Source organism: Podarcis muralis, chromosome 15 (assembly GCF_964188315.1).
Source record: "Podarcis muralis chromosome 15, rPodMur119.hap1.1, whole genome shotgun sequence".
Classification (NCBI taxonomy): domain Eukaryota; kingdom Metazoa; phylum Chordata; class Lepidosauria; order Squamata; family Lacertidae; genus Podarcis; species Podarcis muralis.
The window spans coordinates 42,831,185-42,852,771 of record NC_135669.1 but is presented as its reverse complement, the minus strand read 5'-3'; the positions used below and the strand labels follow the sequence as shown (position 1 = coordinate 42,852,771).

Here is a 21,587-nt window from a genome sequence, read left to right as displayed (position 1 = left end):
ACAACTCACATATTTTCAGCGGGTGTTTCCCTAATGAGGGCTAGAAACTTATTTATTACTGTTGTTTCAGAAATGGCTAGCAACCCATGTGGACGAGGCAAAAAACTGTGGGGTGTTGAAAGCCAGTGTGGTATAGCGGTTAAAAGTGGACCTAGAAAACTGGGGTTGAAATCTCAGATTGGCTGTGAAGCTCTCACTGGGCGAACATGGGCCAGTCACAGCCTCTCTGCCTAGCCTACCTCAAAAGGTTGTTGTGAGGATAAGACAGTAGGTAGGAGAAACACAGAACACCAGCTCGCTCTCCTTGGAGGGACATAAATGGAATTAGGTAAACAAACCAAGGCAATAAGATGCACTCAAGTGCAAAAACTCGTATAGCAAAATGTGGTGTCAGAGATCCCTAGCAGAACCCACCAGCTTTGCCCAAAACCCTGCTCCACCTCCTACCCCTGAACTTTGCCAGCTGGTAAGAACAACTGCTTAATATCTGGTGCCCGAGTTTGATTTATTCCACTTCCCTGGTGTGTCGTGTTCTTTCATATTGTAAACCTACAGGCAGGGATTGTTTGAACTGATTGCTTGTAAGTCACCAGGATCCTTTTTGGCTGACGTACAGGGTACAAATGCTGTAAATGAATACATAAAGTGGAAAGCAGAACCTCCATGGGACATAACATTGTTCAACATTAGTTGCAAGGAGCACTCGGAACTAGGTATAGGTCAATTTCGATTTTTCTCAGTTTCTCTCCCTGTCCCCCGACTCAGTTCAGTTCTACCCATTTCTGCAAGAGTCTGCAATTGTTTTTTTTTCTTTTTAAAGAAAATTCAACAGCATATTGTTGTGAGTTTATCCTGATACAAACATTTTCGCGAGCAATGTCCCCTATTGCAATGCATTTATATATTTTATTCTAAAATTCTTATTTGCAATATTTCGTTTACCCTTGTAAACAAAACCTACCATTGCAACATCCCAGATCTTGCGTTTTGCATATGATTTTCATGGATGCATGCCATTTTATGCAAGCTCCCTCCTGTATACATTATTTTGCTGTGTGAACGTTAAGTATTTTTAACTGTTTACATTATGTTAGGGCCACAAACGAAAGCCCCTTAGCAACTACTCACGCCAGGAGGAGATCATCAGGAACTGGAAAAAAGAAGGAGAAAAGGCAACGTTAATTTTGGCCCACAGCAAGGCACTGGGAAGGGCACAGAATGTCAATTAGGAACTCTTATAAAATCTCTGCGCAGATCTGCAAACGCTTCTGGCTGGTTGTTTAACAACAGCCACAGCAATGAAGTTTTACCCACCTTCCTAAATCAAGGCTGCTAAAATGAAGAAGGCTGGGGTAGCCGGAGGGGAACCAGGAGTGGATTTTGGTGCAAAAAAAACAACAGGCAAGCTCAGTTTCCATTACTGAAAACTACGTCGGGATCCCTGATGAAATATTTAATTTATAACTGGTTTTTGTACTTGTCCATACAGGTCCTCCCAATGCTTGCGCTTGCTTTCCCCTCATCCCTCCAGTTCCTTTTTCCTCTTGTGCCACACATTTTTAGATCAGGGGTGTAGAACCTCTGGCCCACGGGAAGGAGCCAAAAGGAAGAGTCCCAATTTGGCCCACGAGGCTGTTCCCAATAAACTGTGCCCGCCTGCCCCGTTCGTTGCTTTCCTGGCGCACGCCTTGCTCCAGGCAGCACAAAGCTGTTTGCATTCTACTCCACTTCAGCAGAGGTTTCCGTGCAAACCATATTGCGCTCCCGGAGCAAGGCAAACCACTGGGGGTGGCAGGCACCACTAGTCCTAGCAGGAATGGGGTTTGGGTTTCAGCCCAAGCCCAAATATAAACGTCATTAAACAGGCTCTCTGGGTCAGCAGGCACCACGGAGGATTAAGAGAAACTCTAGATATTGGGGGTGGGGAATCGTTCTGTGTGGGTTATCGAAATAGCTCCCTAATCTGCTATGCGGAGGACAATAATACTTCCACGCCTGTCTCGACAACCGGCCAAGGCTGAGGGGGGAGCGGGGAGGATTCTGACTCAAGCCTGATCTGCGCCGCTGCTTAGAATATCTGCATGGTTGGCAGGGCTTTGGCACTCTCTGCTGGTGAGGAGGAGTGGGAGAGGCGATGGCAGCCCACAAACTCAATCCAGATAAGACACACAAAGCCCACAAAGCTCCATCCAGATAAGACAGAGGCACTGTTAGACCAGAGGGAAGGGAGGTTGCCTGATCTTGATGGGGCTACACCAAGGGAAGGCAACCTAAGGCCCATGGGCCAGAAGCGGACCACAAAGGTGGTTTAACCAGCCCATGAGCCACCCCCGAATCGAGCCACCGCCTGGCGAGTCCCTGTGCGCTGCCCTAAACTGGTGCAGCGCAGCGTGGGGGCTCTCTTCCACGGCTCTGGAAATTGCTTCTGCGCATGCCCAGATGCCAAAAATTGCTTCTGTGCAGGTGCAATTTTCGGTGTCTGGGCATGTGCAGATGCAATTTCCGGCGTGGCACTGCACTGGTCCGGCCCACGGAAGATCTCCGCGGGAGTGATCTGGCCCAGTAAGCCTTGCCGACCCCTGGGCTACACTCTGAAGGAGTGGGTACGTTGCTTGGGGGTAATTCTGGGTCCTTTGCTATTGTTTGAGGCTCCATGGTGTGGAGCATCTCCCAGCAGCTTCAGCTGGTGGCTCAGCGGCCCCCCTATTTGGACAGGGACAGCCTAACCTCTGTTGCCTATGCTCTGGTAATCTCTAGGCTAGAGGACTGCAATGCATTATGCATACGGCTGCCTCTGAAGATGGTTCAGAAACTTCAGCTGGTGCAGAATTCAGCAATGGGGCAAGACGGTTTGAGCATATTACACTGCTACTGGCCTGACTGCTGTGGCTGCCATTTGGTTTCTGGGCCCAATTCAAAGTGCTCGTTTTGACCTATAAAGCTTTAAATGGCTCAGGACTACAATGCCTCAAGGACCTCCTCTCCCCATATGAACAGCCCCGGACCGTGAGATCATCTTCTGAGGCCCTTCTTCATGTGCATCCTGCTCCACGAAACGTCTGGAGGGGGGCAACACGAGGACGTGGTGGCTCCCCGTTTGTGGAATGCTCTCCCCAGCGAGGCTCACCTGGCACCTTCATTATACACCTTTAGGTGTCAGACGAAAACCTTCTTCAACCAGGCCTTGGGCTGATTAACATCCTAAATCCTTCTAAATGTCAAAACAAAAAAAAATTCCTTCCAGTAGCACCTTAAAGACCAACTAAGTTAGTTCTTGGTATGAGTGTGTATCTGAAGAAGTGTGCATGCACATGAAAGCTTATACCAAGAACTAACTTAGTTGGTCTTTAAGGTGCTACTGGAAGGAATTTTTTTTGTTTTGACTATGGCAGACCAACACGGCTACCTATCTGTAACTGGAACCTTCTAAATGTGTTTGTGGGAAGAGGGGGCAATTGGTTTGTTTTGTTCTTGTTCTTGTTTTTATTTTGCATTTTGTGTTTTTCAGATGAAGGGTGGTATACAAATAACAATAACAATAACAATAACAACAATAACAATAATAATAATAATAATAATTTATTATTGGTACCCCGCCCATCTGGCTGGGTCTCCCCGGCCACTCTGGGCAGCTTCCAACAACGATTAAAAATACATTAAAAAGTCACACATTAAAAACTTCCCTGAACAGGGCTGCCTTCAGATGTCTTCTAAATGTCAGATAGTTGTTTATTCCTTTGTCATCTGGTGGGAGGGCGTTCCACAGGGCGGGCGCCACCACCGAGAAGGCCCTCTGCCTGATTCCCTGTAGCTTTGCTTCTCGCAATGAGGGAACCGCCAGAAGGCCCTCGTCACTGGACCTCAGTGTCCGGGCAGAACGATGCGGGTGGAGACGCTCCTTCAGGTATACAGGACCGAGGCCGTTTAGGGCTTTAAAGGTCAGCACCAACACTTTGAATTATGCTCGGAAACGTACTGGGAGCCAATGGAATACAAATAATACTAATAATAACAATAATAATAATAAGGTTTGCCTGGAGGAGAGAAGACTGAGAGGTGACGTGAGAGCCATCTTCAAATATCTGAAGGGCTGTCATGTGGAATATGCAGCCATCTTGTTTTCTTTCGCTCCAGAGGGTAGGACCCGAAGCGATGAATTCAAATGACAAGAAAATAGATTCTGAGTAAACATCAGGGGGAACTTTCTGACAGTAAGAGACCCTTAACAATAGAACGGACCACTATCTGGAAAGCTGGTGAACTCCCCTTCCTTAGAGGCTTTTAAGCAGAGGTTGGATAGCCATCTGTCAGGGATTCTTTAGCTGTGATTCCAGCATTGCAGCGGTTGGACTAGATGTCCCTGGGGAGTCCCTTCGAACTCTATAATTCTATGATGCAAATACCTTCCTCCACCTACCGTGAGATGTCTCGCAAAAAGCCTTTTCTATCTCTCTCAACAGTTCTTCCGCTAAGGCTGGCAGAGTGGCACCCATCAGGAGAATGTATGAGGCGGGCAGTTTTTTCTCTGGGTGGAAAAACAAACACACACACAAGGTTGTTATTAAAGGATAACAAAGTGAGTTTCATTTCCCAGAAGAGGGGAGGGCGGGGGAGAGAGAGAGGGTCCTATTTATTTATCCTTAATAAATCTCCTGTTTCGTTTATTTTTCATTAAAAGCGAAGGCCTCTCAGATATCTTCATAACGCCGGGGGAATTTGAAACCCCGCAAACATTGACTAAGCGTCACCTTCTACTTCGGAGCCTCTAGGACCCGAAGGGTAAAAAATAAGCTAAAATAAATAAAATAACATAAGGTATTCCTCCATCCCGAATGTGAGGATCCATGGATCAGCTCTGCCCGCACATTAGATCGGCTAGGATGAAAGAGGTCAAATCATAAGTTGACACAACCCCAAATTACCTCTGGAGAACCACAGAACTTAAGAGTTGGAGTGGCATTCTGCCAGTTTCATCCATGGCACTACCTCTGGGACTCCCAACCATTTTGGGACTTCCAGGAGCTGGCTTGGAAGGGCTGCTTGCAAAATCTGGAGGGTCGCTCTCTCTTCCCCCACTTCCAAAGCCCCCCCCTCAAGTGTCTGGGGGTGGAGAGGTGCCATTCAAGACAGGATGGGAAGGTAAGAGAGTGAACTGGGATGTATCTGAAGGTAGCCAGAGAGAGATAACGTCAGTGTAATTTTGTAATTTTGTCAAGCTTCTTTTAAAAGAAAAGGTGGAAGGGGGAGAGAAGAGACAATTTCCTCCTGCCCCAGAGATCACTCTTGCTTATTTAAATGCATTGCATGTTTGGCAAAGAGAGAGCTATAATTCTGGCAGGAGGGAAGGTTGGAGATCCTGGGATTCTGACCTCTAGGGATATAAATATTTGAGATGAACAGACAGAGGTCTGGCGCAAGGCTCCCCCCACCCGCTCTTCCTCGCTGGTCAGCTAAAGACAGATGGAGCCCGAAGTGGAGACAGAGGTAATATCCTTGAAAGCCGCAAAACGTGCCAAAATCTGGAATGATCCCATCCTGTGTGTGTGCATGGAGCAAAGGGATGGAACAACAACAACAATCCAGCAGTTTCACCTCAGATTTCTCTGGGAAAGGTTTTGGAACAGTTGTCCTCTCTGCCTTATAGCAACATGGGTGTCACCTATGCATGTTTTGAGATATGCAGCAAATGACGCCTGTTAACATATAAATTTTATCTTGATATTATGCGCCTGTTCCAAAAAATGATGAAACAACAAAAAATGTACTAGCATAAAACAGTACTAGCAAGAGAAATAGGAATAGAGACAGACTCTAAAGTTGCAGGTTTTGGTGTCCTCGGGTATCTTCCCGTGTAAAAGTTGGGGTGTCTAGGCGACGTTTCGACGAGGTCTCACTCGTCATCTTCAGGCTGGTGCTTTCGGCTTCTTGTTACTGGAACAGAGCTCTGTTCCAGTAACAAGAAGCCGAAAGCACCAGCCTGAAGATGACGAGTGAGACCTCGTCGAAACATCGCCTAGACACCCCAACTTTTACACGGGAAGATACCCGAGGACACCAAAACCTGCATTCCTGTACCCGTGAAAATCTACGAAAGCAGACTCTAAAGTTAATTACACAACTACAAAGTGTTAAATCAGAGGATATCTATCTATCATTTGCCATTATAGAAACTTGAGGTATCAACCTCATGAAATACGGGTGGTACTTAACTAAGTCATACTCAAAGTAAGCCCATTAAAATACATGGATTTAAGTCGGAGCGTGGCAAACATTCAATACCACCTGATATCTGCAGCTTTAAAGTAGCACTACTTGCAACTTAGCAGTTGTGCTTACTATCAACTGTACAAATTATCACATTGTGTTAGTGCAAAATTTGGTATTTTTAATTCATTCATCAGCACCTACTCAAAACTCCAGTTTTATTTCATTCTTCTGTTTCTTTGTCTCAGTTCTATAATGGAAGTCTACACAGGGAACTCACGCTCTTTTTTCAATGGGTTTAAAAAAAATTAAACAGTCAAATTTCTAGTGTTTATGGCTTTAAGTTAAAGGGACCCCTGACTGTTAGGTCCAGTCGCAAACAGCTCTGAGGTTGCAGCGCTCATCTCGCTTTACTGGCTGAGGGAGCCGGCGTTTGTCCGCAGATAGCTTCTGGGTCAAGTGGCCAGCATGGTGAACCAGAGCAGCACAAGAAAATGCTGTTTACCTTCCCGCCGGAGCTGTACCTATTTATCTACTTGCACTTTGACGTGCTTTCAAACTGCTAGGTTGGCAGGAGCAAGGACTGAACAATGGGAGCTCACCCCATCGCGGGGATTCGAACTGCCGAACTTCTGATCATCAGATGAGATTAACAATGAGTCCGTAGGTGACTGTGGAGGCCAATTCTGGACCCGCACGTCCTTCCACAGTGGGGACATGGGTTTCCGGGCAGGAGTTGATCACGGTGTGGATTTGCCAAGCGTGCCTTCCTCCTAGCACATTTCTCCCTTGCGTCCTGAGGTTGAGTGTCTTCAAAGCCCATGACACCTTTGGTAAAGGCTGTTCTCCAACTGGAGCACCCACAGGCTAGCGTTTCCCAGTTGTCAGTGTTTATACTACATTTTTTTAGATTTGCCTTGAGACAGTCTTTAAACCTCTTTTGTTGACCACCAGCATTACGCTTTCCATTTTTAGGTTTGGAATAAAGTAGTTACTTTAGAAGACGATCATCAGGCATCTGCACAACATGACCAGTCCAACGAAGTTGATGTTGAAGAATCATTGCTTCAACACTGGTGAACTTTGCTTCTTCCAGTAACACTGGTATTAGGTCATCTGTCTTCCCAAGTGATCTTTGTACGAAATGTTCCTTTCATATCTCCAATTTTCTTGAACAGATCTCTGGTTCTTCCCATTCTGTTGTTTTCCTCTATTTGTTTGCATTGCTCGTTTAAGAAGGCCTTCTTGTCTCTCCTTGCTATTCTTTGAAAATCTGCATTCAATTTCCTGTATCTTTCACTATCTCCCTCGCATTTTGCTTGCCTTCTCTCCTCCGCTATTTGTAAGGCCTCGTTGGACAGCCACTTTGCTTTCTTGCATTTCCTTTTCATTGGGATGGTTTTCGTTGCTGCCTCCTGTACAATGTTACGAGCCTCCATCCATAGTTCTTCAGGCACTCTGTCCACCAAATCTAAATCCTTAAACCTGTTCCTCACTTCCACTGTGTATTCATAAGGGATTTGACTTAGATTGTATCTTACCGGCCCAGTGGTTTTTCCTACTTTCTTCAGTTTAAGCTTGAATTTTGCTATAAGAAGCTGATGATCTGAGCCACAGTCAGCTCCAGGTCTTGTTTTTGCTGACTGTATAGAGCTTCTCCATCTTTGGCTGCAGAGAATATAATCAATCTGATTTCGATGCTGCCCATCTGGTGATGTCCATGTGTAGAGTCGTCTCTTGTGTTGTTGGAAAAGAGTGTTTGTGATGACCAGCTTGTTCTCTTGGCAGAACTCTATTAGCCTTTGCCCTGCTTCGTTTTGATCTCCAAGGCCAAACTTGCCAGTTGTTCCTTTTATCTCTTGATTCCCTACTTTAGCATTCCAATCCCCTATAATGAGAAGAACATCCTTCTTTGGTGTCACTTCTATAAGGTGTTGTAAGTCTTCATAGAATTGGTCAATTTCAGTTTCTTCAGCACCAGTAGTTGGGGCATAAACTTGGATTACTGTGATGTTAAAAGGTCTGCCTTGGATTCGTATCGAGATCATTCTATCATTTTTGAGATTGCATCCCAGTACAGCTTTCGACAGAGGTGCCTGGTGTGCTCTGGTCCATGGGGTCACGAAGAGTCTGACACGACTAAACGACTAAACAACAACAACAACTTCCCAAGTGATGTGTAATATTTTTCAGAGAGACCACTGATGGAATCTTTTGAGCAGTTGGAGATGGCACACACACACACACACACACACACACGTCATATATTTCCTTAAACAGCTTATTCGGTTATTATCCTTTCAAGAATATGCTGGAAATTTAACAACAAGGTTGCCTGTGTGCATCAAATTTAGGTGGTTGGTTTTTTTTGTAAGGAAGCTGCTGATAAGCCTGATTCTTTCGGAAACTGGTTACTATGAGATTTAAGTATAAAAACAGAGAGGTGGCGCTAGTGAGTTCAGGACTGAACCCACACCGTTGCCTGGCAACGGAGACATTCCCCCCTCCCGGCAGGGGCAAAAGGCGCATGCGCCGCTCAGAGAGGCCAAGCTCAGTCACGTGGCGCCAGATTCCCCGGCAAGAGTTACGAGGAAAAATCAAAAGCGCGCGCGGAATCAAGGCAAGCCACGTGGACTTTAAGAGCCAATCAGCAAGCGAGAAGAGTTCCACAGACTCTGGGGACGAGAGGGGACCATAGGAATACGAACAGCGGAATGGAGAACGAAGACAATTGGATGGAGAAGAAACTTCTCGATATGGCTCCTTCCCCTTCCACCCCCCAGAAGCTGAAATCAGACTTATGAAATTTTTAAGGGTTTATATGACTTGGACACATTTTCCCCGCGAGGGAGCTGAGGGTGGAAAAAAGCTGTAAACTCACCCCGGAAGCTGCCGAAAGTATACCTCTCTGCTCAAAATACGTCTATAAACAAGAGCGGAAATGACGTTGCAGAACCCCTTATCACGTGCCTGGGCATCGACGACGTCAAGGTCACCCTCCTCTTCTTAAAGGGCCATGTCGCTGTGTGTGGCGCTGCTGCCTCGGAGGGGCCTGAGAATGGCGGCGGCCGCGGCGGCCTTGGGACGGCGCAGCCTGGCGCAGGCGAGGGCCGGCCGCAGCGGAGACGGAGGAGGGAAGCGCCTGACGGCAGCCGCGGGAGCCGCTAGCTTGGCGGGAGGCCTCGGCCTATCAGGTGCCGGGGGCGTGGCCAGAGACGGGGGCGTGGCTTCCGCTTGTGGGCGGGGTTTGCGCAGGCAGTATTTAAATAAGGGCAAGGAGGGGAAAGTTGATGTCCCAGAATGTTGCCAGGCTTAGGCAGTCTGAGCTGCTAAAAGGGGATTTATTAAGAGCAAGAGCAATGGTTATTTATGTGCATGTGTCAGAGCAGTTTATAGCGACTGCAGCCCATAAAATCCATATAATTAAAAGCCATATAAAAAGTTGTGACCACAAATCAGGTGACAGTTGTGCAGAGATGTACAGTGGTACCTCGGGTTACAGACGCTTCAGGTTACAAACTCCGCTAACCCAGAAATAGTACCTCGGGTTAAGAACTTTGCTTCAGGATGAGAACAGAAATCGGGCTCCGGCGGCGCAGTAGCAGCGGGAGGCCCCATTAGCTAAAGTGGTGCTTCAGGTTAAGAACAGTTTCAGGTTAAGAACGGACCTCCAGAACGAATTAAGTACTTAACCCGAGGTACCACTGTACTACTAATCATTCTTTCACTTTTAGATCATTGGACAGAAACACATTATAATAGCTTTTTAGAATGTATTTCACTGTAACTGGTTTTAGATGTTTTCAATCGATACTGTTTTCAGAGTGTTGTGGCCTCATTTAGGATGTTTTTATTTGTTTTTAAAAATTGTATCTCTCTTTGCTGCCCTGAGCTGCGTGGGGTGGAAGGGCAGGGTATAAATTCAATAAACCCTTCCTCTTTTATGTTTCTGTTATGCAGGCAATTAGATTACAGTGGTACTTCGGGTTAAGTATTTAATTCGTTCCAGAGGTCTGTTCTTAACCCGAAGCACCACTTTAGCTAATGGGACCTCCTGCTGCTGCCACGCCGCGGGAGCACGATTTCTGTTCTCATCCTGAAGCAAAGTTCTTAACCCAAGGTAGTATTTCTGTAACCTGAAGCACATGTAACCTGAAGTGTATGTAACCCGAGGTACCACTGTAGTTACAGGTAGGCAGCCGTGTTGGTCTGCCGTAGTCAAAACAAAATAATAATAATAATAATTCCTTCCAGCAGCACCTTAGAGACCAACTAAGTTTGTTATTGGTATGAGCTTTCATGTGCATGCACATGAAAGCTCATACCAATAACAAACTTGTTGGTCTCTAAGGTGCTACTGGAAGGAATTTATTTAAATTTTGTTTCGAATGATTAGTAGTCGTATTAAGGGCTCACTATTAGTTGTTACTGATATAAACATCAGTAACTATTATTGTAATGGAAGGGGGGTTATTGGGTTGTTTTTGTTTTAAATTATCAATTTTGTGTTTTTTATATTGTGATTTTGTGTTGTGAACCACCCAAAGATTTATAGGTATAGGGCCATATACAAAATTAATAAATAAATAATAAAATAATAATAATACTTACGAATGCCCTTGATGACTGTTCAGAGATTGCAACAGCTGTCATCCCCTCACGAGCCACTCTGGCTCCTGCTGAAACGGTCCACCCTGTGAGATGATGGTCAAGGGGCACACCTGCCCTCGGGGTCCACCCTGAACAGGCTTTCTAAACTCCCATCTCCCCCTTCCGGTTTCCAGCCTTTTCCCTTTTCTCCCGCGAAGCTGAGAAAGAGAAGGATTCAGCAGAAGGGCAGAGCGAGGCGAAGGAAGAAGACACCATCATTCTTTTGCTAAAGAAGGCCAAGGTGAGGTTCTGGGACATGGGAACTTAATCGCAGTGGGGTGGTGGGAGTCAACCCATTGGCCTCGCTGGCTGGGGCTGACAGCTGTTGGGGTTCAAAGCATGGAGGCTTTGAACCCCAGCAAGGGGCACCAGGTTAGCTAGACCAATGACTCTCCTAACCTGCGGTGAGTCAGCTCCTCATGGTATCTAATACTTCAAATTGTACCTGACACAGCATAGCGAGCAGCGGTATTCCTCAGTGATTTGGATGTTTGGGAAAGATTTTCCGGCACTAATGTCCTGTTTCCATCAGAAAGTTTTCTGATGCCCAGAGAGCAATGCATTCCATTAATTAATTTATTGTTTTGTTACATTATTGCATCAATATCCCAGCTTTCCTCCAAGCAGCTCAAAGTGGCGTCTACTCTTCCCTCCTCCTCCCCATTTTATCCCACAACAACCCTGTGAGGTAGGTTAGGCTGAGAGGCAGTGATTGGCCCAAAGTCACCCAGGGAGCTTCATGGCTGAGTGGGGATTCGAACCCTGGTCTCCCAGGTCTTCGTCCAACACTCTAACCACTACACCATGCTGGTGTGGCCTCACATGTAGACCAGTTTTGAGCTGCTTAGGGCTTTTATGTCTTAGTACCAATACCTTAGGGACGCGGGTGGCACTGTGGGTTAAATCACAGAGCCTAGGGCTTGCTGAACAGAAGGTCGGCGGTTCGAATCCCCGCGACGGGGTGAGCTCCCGTTGCTCGGTCCCTGCTCCTGCCAACCTAGCAGTTCGAAAGCACATCAAAGTGCAAGTAGATAAATAGGTACCGCTCTGGCGGGAAGGTAAACGGCGTTTCTGTGCGCTGCTCTGGTTTGCCAGAAGCGGCTTAGTCATGCTGGCCACATGACCCGGAAGCTGTACGCCGGCTCCCTCGGCCAATAAAGTGAGATGAGCGCCACAACCCCAGAGTCGGCCACGACTGGACCTAATGGTCAGGGGTCCCTTTACCTTTAGCAATATCTTGAACTTGGCTAGGTAGCCGATTGGCGGCCAGTGCAAATTCTGCAAGCAGGGTATTGTATTAGCGGTCTTCACTTGATGGTTTAAACCTGGCTTTCTCTGTTTTTGCCCCCAGCTGAGCATCATGAAAGGAGAGTTGGAAGAGGCGGAGAGGCTCCTTCACGAAGCTGCCAGGCTCTCGCACCAGTCGGACAACAAGCAAGCAATTATTTATACCTACGACACGGTGAGTCCAGGAGCTGCTTAAAATCCTGCAAGGAAGTCACACTGAATCGGAGGAACGTCTGTCCTGAGATCACAGCACAACATCTTATCATTATCATTGTGATTGTTATGATTCGCTTCCTGTGAGGCATCCCAGAGTGATGTACGATGCAGCGAAGATGCAGTTGTATGGGTTAAAAATGTGTAAAACATTTGCACATAGGACAAATTAAAGGACAATCGTATAAAAACAGTTTGATGCGGCAACACTCACATACACACTGGTGGGTGAAAATACGGCTACCCATTGTGTTAAATTGGAAAATATGAGGAAGAATCTCCGTAATACATAGCTGGATAATGTGTATAAATTGTTCTGGAGTGCAACATTGAGCAGCAGCTTTCATTCCACAGAATCAAACGTGCACAACTTTCTAGTCCTCCTTGTTTTTCATATGGTTGAGATCTCCACTGATGGAAGCAGAGCAAAAGAACAATTTTTCCTCTTAAAACATCTAAGCAGCTCCGTTTTTTTGTCTGTTGCAGATGGCGAATTTGGCTTTCATGAGGGGTCAGCTGGATCACGTAAGTAAGTTCAAGAGGCCAACCCCTGTTGCCTACACAACAGGGAGCGCTCCCTTAAGACCCTGGTTGTTCCTGGGATGGGTGAATCTGTGTTTATTTTCAAGCCCTTGTGAAAATTCAGCAGAATTTTAGTGCAATTTTTAAAATCCGAATGTAGATTTTTGTATGCTTTTTTGCCTAATGTACACATATTTGCAAAGTAATTTCCCCCTACTATAATGGAGTTTTGGATACTGTTTTCACAAATAAGTATATTCTTATGCACACTTTACTATTGTTTTTTTAAAACACATTACCTAGCCAGATAACTGCGTTGCAAGGTTCAGAGAAGTGCAAATTTTAAGGGACAGAGGTGTTCTGGTTCTCTGTTATGGAAACTGCAAATTGTGTAGGTTCACCTTTAGACATGAACTGATTCCAGCTCTTTCCCTATCTCTCGGCTCTTCTGACCATTTCCTCCTTTTGTCCTCTCATTTCAGGCAGAAAAACTTTTCAAGGCAGCCATGAGCTACTTACTGGCAGGGGACATGAAGCAAGTAAGGATTTTTCTCCCATCCTGATCTAATCCCAGGTGTCTGGATTCTAGAAATGTGTAATAAGCAAGACAGAACTTTGTAGTAGTTTTGGTGGAATTGGAGGGGGAGAAAGCTAAATTGCAGATTTTTAATAAACTTCCATTTTATTTAAAAGATTTATATAGCTGCCTTACCAAGAAAGACCACAGAGCTTACAACAACGTAGGAACATAATGGTACTGGGCCAGGTGAGCTGATAGTTGCACCTGGTGAGGAAAGGCTAAGCGAAGAAGGTGCTATCCTGATCTAACTTCTGCCCATGCAATTCCTGGAGCACCACATCCTGATGTGTTGGGAGAGGGGACATTGGACCAGGGAGAGAGAGGGCTGATCAGTTTTTGGATGGTGGAGCATAGTGGCAAGGAAGTACTTCTTCATGCAGGGCAGAATTAAACTATGGAACGCAGGAGGCAGGATTAGGCCCTTCATGGAGGGATTAATATTGATGACTGCTAGCTCTGATGGGTTTGCTCTGCCTCTGCGGTTGGAGGCAGTTGCTGGAAGCCACAGGAAGGGAGAGTGTTGCTCTTGTGCTTGAACCCCGTTTCCTGGTTTGCCACAGGCATCTGGTTGGCCACTGTGGGAACAGGATGCTGGAGTAAATGGTCATTGGCTTGATCCAGCAGGCTTTTCCCCTAAAGGGACCCCTGACCATTAGGTCCAGTCGTGACCGACTCTGGGGTTGTGGCGCTCATCTCACTTTATTGGCCAAAGGAGCCGGCATACAGCTTCCAGGTCATGTGGTCAGCATGACTAAGCCACTTCTGGCAAACCAGAGCAGCGCACGGAAACGCTGTTTACCTTCCCACTGGAGGGGTACCTATTTATCTACTTGCACTTTGACGCGCTTTCGAACTGCTAGGTTGGCAGGAGCTGGGACCGAGCAACGGGAACTCACCCCGTCACGGGGATTCGAACCGCCGACCTTCTGATCAGCAAGCCCTAGGCATCCCTGTGGTCTTAGCAGTGGGGTAAACAGCAATCTTAGCTGGCTAATCTCCTGCAACCTTCCTATCCCTTCTCCAGGATGACAACGCCATCATAGAGATCTCCCTCAAGCTGACCAGCATCTATGCAGCACGGAATGAGTAAGTTTTACTGTCCAGGGGAAAGTGGGGGGGGGCAGTCGGGTTTTGCCGCACCAGATGCATCCAGCTCCCCACCCCTGTCTTAGCATACTTCCATCATGGCCTCTGAAATTTCAGTAGCTGTTCCCTGTTCCCATGCAGGGGAAAGGGGACACAGCTCAGTGATACAGTCCCTGCCTTGCACGAATAATTTCCAGGTTAAATTCCAGGCAGCTGCAGGTAGGGCTGGGTATGTCCGCACCCTGAAACGCTGGGTCTACTCAAGAGCAAATCTTAGCTGGAGACAGCCCATTATCACTGACCTGCCGAATGAATTGAGGTATCTCATTGGCCAGTTTACAGTGGTGCCTCGTAAGACGAAATTAATTCGTTCCGTGAGTTTTGTCGTCTTGCGATTTTTTTCGTCTTGCGAAGCACGGTGTCGGGAAAGTTTTGGAAAAGCTTCAAAAACCTCAAAAAGCTTAAAAAACCTCAAAAAAGGCTACCACACCGCGTTCTATGAGTTGCTCCTCGAAGTCAAGTCGCAACTGTATTAACGGTGTTAAGAAAAAGGAAACAAACTTGCAAGACGTTTCCGTCTTGCGAAGCAAGCCCATAGGGAAAATCGTCTTGCGAAGCAGCTCAAAAAACTCTAGCGAGTTTTTTGTCTTGCGAGGCATTCGTCTTGTGAGGTACCACTGTATTTTTTATTTTATTGGTTTGTTAGTGCATTAAACCAAACCTTTTCCTCTAAGGAGCCCAAGGTGTGGCGTGCATGGTTTGCCTCCTCCCCATTTAATCCTCACAACAACCCTGCGAGGTGGGGAGGCTGAGAGGGAGTGACAGGCCAAAGGTCACTCAGCGAGCTTCATGGCTAGATTTGAACCCAGATCTCTCCTGGGTCCTAGTCCGATACTCTGAGCGCTGCACCACACGGGCTCTACAGGTTGTTGGCGTATTTTTCGCTCTATAAGACGCACCAGACCACAAGACGCACCTAGTTTTTGGAGGAGGAAAACAAGAAAAAAAATATTCTGAATCTCAGAAGCCAGAACAGCAAGAGGGATCGCTACGCAGTGAAAGCAGCAATCCCTCTTGCTGTTCTGGCTTCTGGGATAGCTGCGCAGCCTGCATTCGCCCCATAAGACACATTTCCCCTTACTTTTTAGGAGGGAAAAAGTGAGTCTTATAGAGGATATTTCAGTTGTTTTATGGAATATACAGATAAAGTTTCATTTAACCGATTTAAGTAATGCAGCCCTGAAAACACACCTTCCTCCCAAGCAGCTTAGCAGTAAGAAAACACAATGCAGCTCCCCATTTTTGGATTATGATGGTATCCTTCTCCCAACTTACTTTATTTTTCTGGTTTAGGGACAAGTTGGCCCTGGCTGGCTACGAGTTCTGCATTCTGACCCTGGAGGAGAAGGTCGCAAAACAAAAGGACATCCCTGTTGATGAGTTGCCAGGTATGGTGGGAAGGCAGAACACCCGCTTTGAATGCAGAAGGTCCCTGGGGGTCCAGTCCCTGATGGCATCTCCCAGTAGGGCTGGGGATGTTCCCCCGCCTGAAACTCTAGAGCAGGCATCCCCAAACGCGGCCCTCCAGCTGTTTTGGGACCACAACTCCCATCATCTCTAGCTAACAGGACCAGTGGTCAGGGATGATGGGAATTGTAGTCCCAAAACAGCAGGAGGGCTGAGTTTGGGGATGCCTGCTCTAGAGAGCTGCTGCCAGCTAGCGTAGATGATGTTCTACATCAGGGTTTCCCAAACCTGGGTCTCCAGCTGTTTTTGGACTACAACTCCCATCATCCCAAGCGGCGGTCAGGGATGATGGGAACTGTAGTCCAAAAACAGCTGGAGACCCAAGTCTGGGAAAGCCTTGTGCATAGTTTCAAACACCTCTATCACGATCCCATTCCCTAAATACAGTGGTACCTCGGGTTGCAGACACTTCAGGTTACAGACGCTTCAGGTTACAGACTCCGCTAACCCAGAAATAGTACCTCGGGTTAAGAACTTTGCTTCAGGATGAGAACAGAAATCATGCGGCGGTGGCGGGAGGCCCCATTAGCTAAAGTGGTGCTTCAGGTTAAGAACAGTTACAGGTTAAGAACGGACCTCCGGAACAAATTAAGTTCTTAACCCGAGGTACCACTGTAAATAAAAAAACCAAATGTAGTACCCCCCGTTATCAAACTCAGGAACTCGGGTTGGTGTTCACAATTCCTCTCCTATTTCCTTTCCAACAACCCTAAGTCAGGGCAGAGGAAGAGAGGGCAGCCCAGAGGTCGCCCGAGGTTTATCCTTGCATGATTTGAACCCAATACTGACACACGAATTCAGAAATGTGCGTCCCCACCTCCAAAATTTGCCTTCCCCCCCCCCCAGTACACCCCACTGGCTCTCATCGCCACTCTCTTTCCCCCTCCTGTTCCCCACAGAGGAAGAGAAATCCAACACCCGTCTGCTCCTGGGGATGACCCTCGACTCGTACGCCCGCTACCTCCTGGCGCACAGCCAGGCACCCGCGGCCCAGAAGATGTACGAGAGAGCCCTGCAGATCTCCATGGAGGTTCAAGGGGAGACACACCCCCAGGTGAGGGCACAGCATGTGAGCGGAGCAGTTATGTTTCGGGAGTGGAGAACACCAAACTTTCTCCGCAAACAAAGCTAAGAGTCGAGACCGTAGCTCCGGGAAACATAGCTGTCAAGTGTCCCTTATTTGGCAGGACAGTCCCTTAACCCAGCGCTATGTCCCGCTGCTGTCCCTTATTGATGAGGCTTCGTTTGGCTGCTGGCTGGGCTTTCTGCCTTTGGCTCGGAGGGGCTCAGAAGTTGAACATACCTGTGCCCGGAAAATCCCTTATTTTGGCTGCTGATCCCTTATTTTCGAGGCTGCTGGCCCCTTATTTTCAAATCTGTAAGTTGACAGCTATGCCGGGAAAGAGCCTCTGCAATGCATTTGGGGAACTCCCAGTTTTGATTCCCAACACCTCCAGTTTAAAGAAACCATAAACTGCAAGTTATCAGCTGGTGGGATCCTTGCTGGATATTCCTCACCCAGGAGAACAGCTGCCAGTCAGAAAAGAAGTGGAGCAGGACTGGCGAGGGCCGCAGTCGAGAGGCCTGGGGGGGCCACACTCGGCCCCTAGCTGGCCTGAGGTTCCCCACCCCTGGTGTGAGCAGATTCGCTGCTGAAAGGGGCCTCTGGTCGCCCTTTAGATGTTCTCAGAGCAGATCATGGTCTTGCTAGATAGACAAGGCAAGGCTAGTCGAGGATGGATTCCTTTTGATGAGAGATCGTCTCTCCCGCTCCTTTCCCCCCCCCCCCGACACAGACGGTGGTTCTGATGAACGATTTGGCGACGGCTCTGGATGCCCAGGGCCTCTACGAAGATGCCTACGTGCGAGTAAGGAGGGCGTCGGAGCTGGCCCAGCAGACAGAGCACCCAGAGACCTATGTTGTGTTGAACAACTTTGCTGGGATTCTCATGCACAAAGGTGGGTTGTAAGATGTTGGGGTGGGGGGTTGAAGGACAGCAGGCGGGGTGGAATGGGCATTTAACTGGAGAGCTGCCATCAAAAACAAGGACAATTGTCCCCCACCTCCCCAACCTCCCAAATAGTCCTCTCGGTCTATTATGGTCAACGACTAGTATCCAAACAAGAAAACTTAGTACAAATATATAAAATACTGTGTTGTTGTTTCATTAGTGGTGCCCCGCAAGACGAATGCCTCGCAAGACGAAAAACTCGCTAGACGAAAGAGTTTTCCATTTTTTTGAGTCGTTCCGCAAGACGAATTTCCCTATGGGCTTGCTTCGCAAGATGAAACGTCTTGCGAGTTCTTGCGAGTTTGTTTCCTTTTTCTTAAAGCCGCTAATAGCCGTGCTTCGCAAGACGAAAAAACCGCAAGACGAAGAGACTCGCGGAACGGATTAATTTCGTCTTGCGAGGCACCACTGTATTTCTAGCCCGCCTGTTTCCCAAGGCAGATAAAGAGGAAGTTCTTATTTGGGCAGCACATTAAGTTGAAACTGTGGAGCTCCCTCCCACTGGAGGAAGCGATGGCTGCCAACTTGGATGGCTTTAAGAAAGCACGGGACAAATTTGCGGAGGAGGAGAAAGCTATTGATGGCTACTAGCCAGGATGGGCAGGCTCTGCCCCCCTAGTTGGAGGCAACAAGGCTTCTGAATATCACTTGCTGGAAACTGTAGGAGGGGAGAGGGCTGCTGAGCTCCAGCCCTGCTTGCGGGTTTCCCGCAATGGGCATCTGGGTGACCACCGAGAGGACAAGATCTAGCAGGCTCTTCTCATGTTCTGAAGTCAGCTTCCTAGGCTACTCTGCCCTGCTTCCAGTTTCCCTCAAGTAACTCCTCTCTGCTCTTTTGGTCAAGGAGGATGCCTGTATTAACATCCTTGCATTGTTAACCGTGGAATTGTAGAGTTGAAGGGAGCCTAAGGGTCCTGTAGTCCAACCCTCTGCGGTGCAGGAATCTCAACTACTTGCAGGCACTGACTGGCAGCATCTCGCCAGGTCTTCTAAGGCAGCCCTACCTGGAGCTGCTGGGAAGTGTACCCAGGACCTAAGAAAAACTCAACCTCAAGCAATTTCTTGATCTCCTGCCCTCAGGCAGAAGATATAGAAGCATGATTAGTCGCACCAACAGGGTAAAGAACAGCTTCTATCCGTGGGCTGTTAGGCTGCTGAATGAAAAGATAACAACAGGGCAACTGACTTTCGGGTTTGGTGTGTGTGTGTCAGTAAACGAGGGGAATTAAGACTAAGAGAGCTGAGTTGTGTAATCTCACTGTATACAAGTTGTACAAGTGACAATAAAGTATTTCAGCTAAAGCATCCATGACAGATGGCCATCCAACTTCTGCTTAAAAACCTCCATTGAAGGAGAGTCCACCACCTTCCAAGGGGGACGTCAGTTCCACTGTGGAACAGCTCTTACTTTCATAAAGTGTTTTCCTGATAATTAGTCAGAATCTCCCTTCTTGTCGCTCGAATCCACTGGTTTGAGTCCTCCTCACCAGAGCAGGAGAAAACAAGTTTGCTCAATCTTCTATGGGACAGTCCTTCACGTATTTGAAGATGGCTGTCGTTCTCTCCTCTCAGTCTCCTTTTCTCCAGGCTAAACGTACCCAGCTCCTTCAAGCGTTTCTTGTAAGGCTTAGTTTCCAGATCCTTTATCGCCTTAGTCTCCCTCCTCTGCACACCTTCCAGCTTGTCAACATCCTTCTTAAATTGTGGTGCCCAGAATTGGACAGAGCATTCCAGGTGTGGTCCGACCAAGGCAGAATTGAGCGGGACCATGACTTCCCTTGACCTGGACACAGTGCTACCTCCGGTGGTGCATGCCTCTGGTTGCGCACGCTCCGGGTTACGAACTCCTCTAACCCGGAAGTAGCCTCTCCTGGTTGCGAACTTTGCCCCAGGATGCGAGCAGAAATTGTGCAGCGGGAGGCGCCGTTAGCTCATGTTGCAAGCAGCTTCTGGTTATGAACAGACCTCCGGAACGGATTCCGTTGGTAACCAGAGATACCTCTGTACTAGGATTCTGTCGGTGCAGCTTAGTTCAGTCATACCTCGGGTTACAGCTGCTTCAGGTTGCATTTTTTCGGGTTACGGACTGCCGAAACCCGGAAGTACTGGAATGGGTTACTTCCGGGTTTTGGCGGTTGCGCATGCACAGATGCGCCAAATTGCAACCTGCGCGTGTGCAGACATGGGTTGCGAACGCTGCGGGTTGCGAACGTGCATCCCACACAGATCACGTTCGCAACCTGAGCATCCACTGTATCTGCAACCAAAATCACATCTTCCAGTCCCCAGTTGCCTGTTTCCGGCAGACTTTGTGAAGCGCTATGTACATCAATTGCATCATAGGAGAAAATTGTGTTTCTGTCACGTGGGTACTTACCTCATTTGCTTCCCTGTCCGTCCGTCCCCCCCTTCTCTCCCACAAAATGCAGAAGAGTATTCATCGGCGAAAGCTGTCTACAGAGAGGCCCTGCAGAAGGCAGAGGCAGCTGGAGACGGGGCTTCCGTCAGACACATCCGGAAAGAGCTGGCCGAGCTTGCCAGGCGGCAGAGGAAGGGGCCAGTCTCTACGGCCAGTTCCTCAGGAGGAGAACAGAAGTGATGGAGGCGGCGCAGGAGGGAGAGGGTGGCGCAAGCGTCGGCCGCAAAACCCTCAGAAGCCCAGCGTCTCCCATTGCGCGGCAAGGACAGATGTGTTGCGGGAAACCCAAGGCGACCCCATGAAGCATCCCTGGTAAAAAGGTCAAGAGGGGTCGGTGGGTCAGAGACCCCAGGAGGCTGGGGTGAGGTTGTGCCATCGAAATATACGATGCGGGCAGGCGTCTCCGTAAATCTCTTGGCTGGGAAAGGAGACGAAAAGCTACGCTTTGCATCCCAAAACTGAATAAAGATGACTGCAGCTTCTTAAGGGTGGATCTTTAAAAAGAAAGAAAGAAGAGAGTTGACAACATTTACTCTGAGGATTTAAGAGGGCTGGCACTGGCCTGCTGCAGGGGGGGTGTTTAATCGGGGTGAAGGGCCCTGGGGAAAAAGAAATAAGTGTGTGGCGGAATGGGAGAATTTGCTTCCCTTTCTGTTTCTTCCTCCTCCTTCCCCGACCCCAGCGGTTCAGAGGAGCTGGTGGGAGCCAGTTCAACTCCTGGGAAAGGGACACACAGTTCCTTTGGCGGCACGAAGCAGAAATGTTTCTGCAGGAGGGGAGAGGGCTCTCTTGCACTCAAATCCTGTTTGCTGGTGTCCTGTTAATGGCATCTAATCAGCCACAGTGAGAACAGGATGCTGAGCTAGGCAGACCATTGGCCTGATCCAGCATGCTTTTCTTAGGTCCTGGGTACATTTCCCAGCAGCTCCAGGTAGGGCTGCCTTAGACCTGGCGAGATGCTGCCAGTCAGTGCCAGCAGTACTGGTGTAGATGGACCCCTGGGTCCAACTCTGTCACAAGCCAGCTTCTGCTCTCTCTTCCTTTGCCTCTGCTCTTCCCCATCTGGTGGTGAGGACTGGGGCAGCGC

The 21,587-nt window shown here is 48.0% G+C and overlaps 2 protein-coding genes across 8 annotated transcripts in view; one reads left to right on the top strand and one right to left on the bottom strand.

Annotated features, from left to right (window-relative positions):
- ZSWIM7 (zinc finger SWIM-type containing 7) overlaps positions 1 to 9,223 on the bottom strand; it is a 72,411-nt gene extending 63,188 nt beyond the window's left edge. The window contains exons 1-4 of one of the 7 annotated variants that reach the window (XM_077919785.1): positions 9,086 to 9,174; positions 4,923 to 5,163; positions 4,418 to 4,525; positions 1,129 to 1,150 (exon numbers count right to left, since the gene is read on the bottom strand). In XM_077919785.1, coding sequence (XP_077775911.1) covers positions 1,129 to 1,150; positions 4,418 to 4,493 — 98 coding nt within the window. In that variant the 5' untranslated portion in view covers positions 4,494 to 4,525; positions 4,923 to 5,163; positions 9,086 to 9,174. Of the gene's footprint in view, positions 1 to 553; positions 708 to 961; positions 1,151 to 4,403; positions 4,545 to 4,922; positions 5,164 to 5,592; positions 5,694 to 9,085 lie in introns of those variants that run through there. The other 6 variants (XM_028707606.2, XM_028707604.2, XR_003703836.2 and 3 more) reach the window with 6 other exon arrangements.
- Positions 9,221 to 20,981, top strand: TTC19 (tetratricopeptide repeat domain 19). Its single transcript, XM_028707592.2, has 10 exons — positions 9,221 to 9,398; positions 10,989 to 11,095; positions 12,206 to 12,316; positions 12,841 to 12,879; positions 13,359 to 13,415; positions 14,481 to 14,542; positions 15,896 to 15,990; positions 16,969 to 17,123; positions 17,866 to 18,028; positions 20,511 to 20,981. Exons 1-10 carry the CDS (start codon positions 9,221 to 9,223, stop codon positions 20,678 to 20,680), a joined length of 1,137 nt encoding a protein of 378 aa, XP_028563425.2. The 3' UTR covers positions 20,681 to 20,981.
- Positions 20,982 to 21,587: the final 606 nt, after the last annotated feature.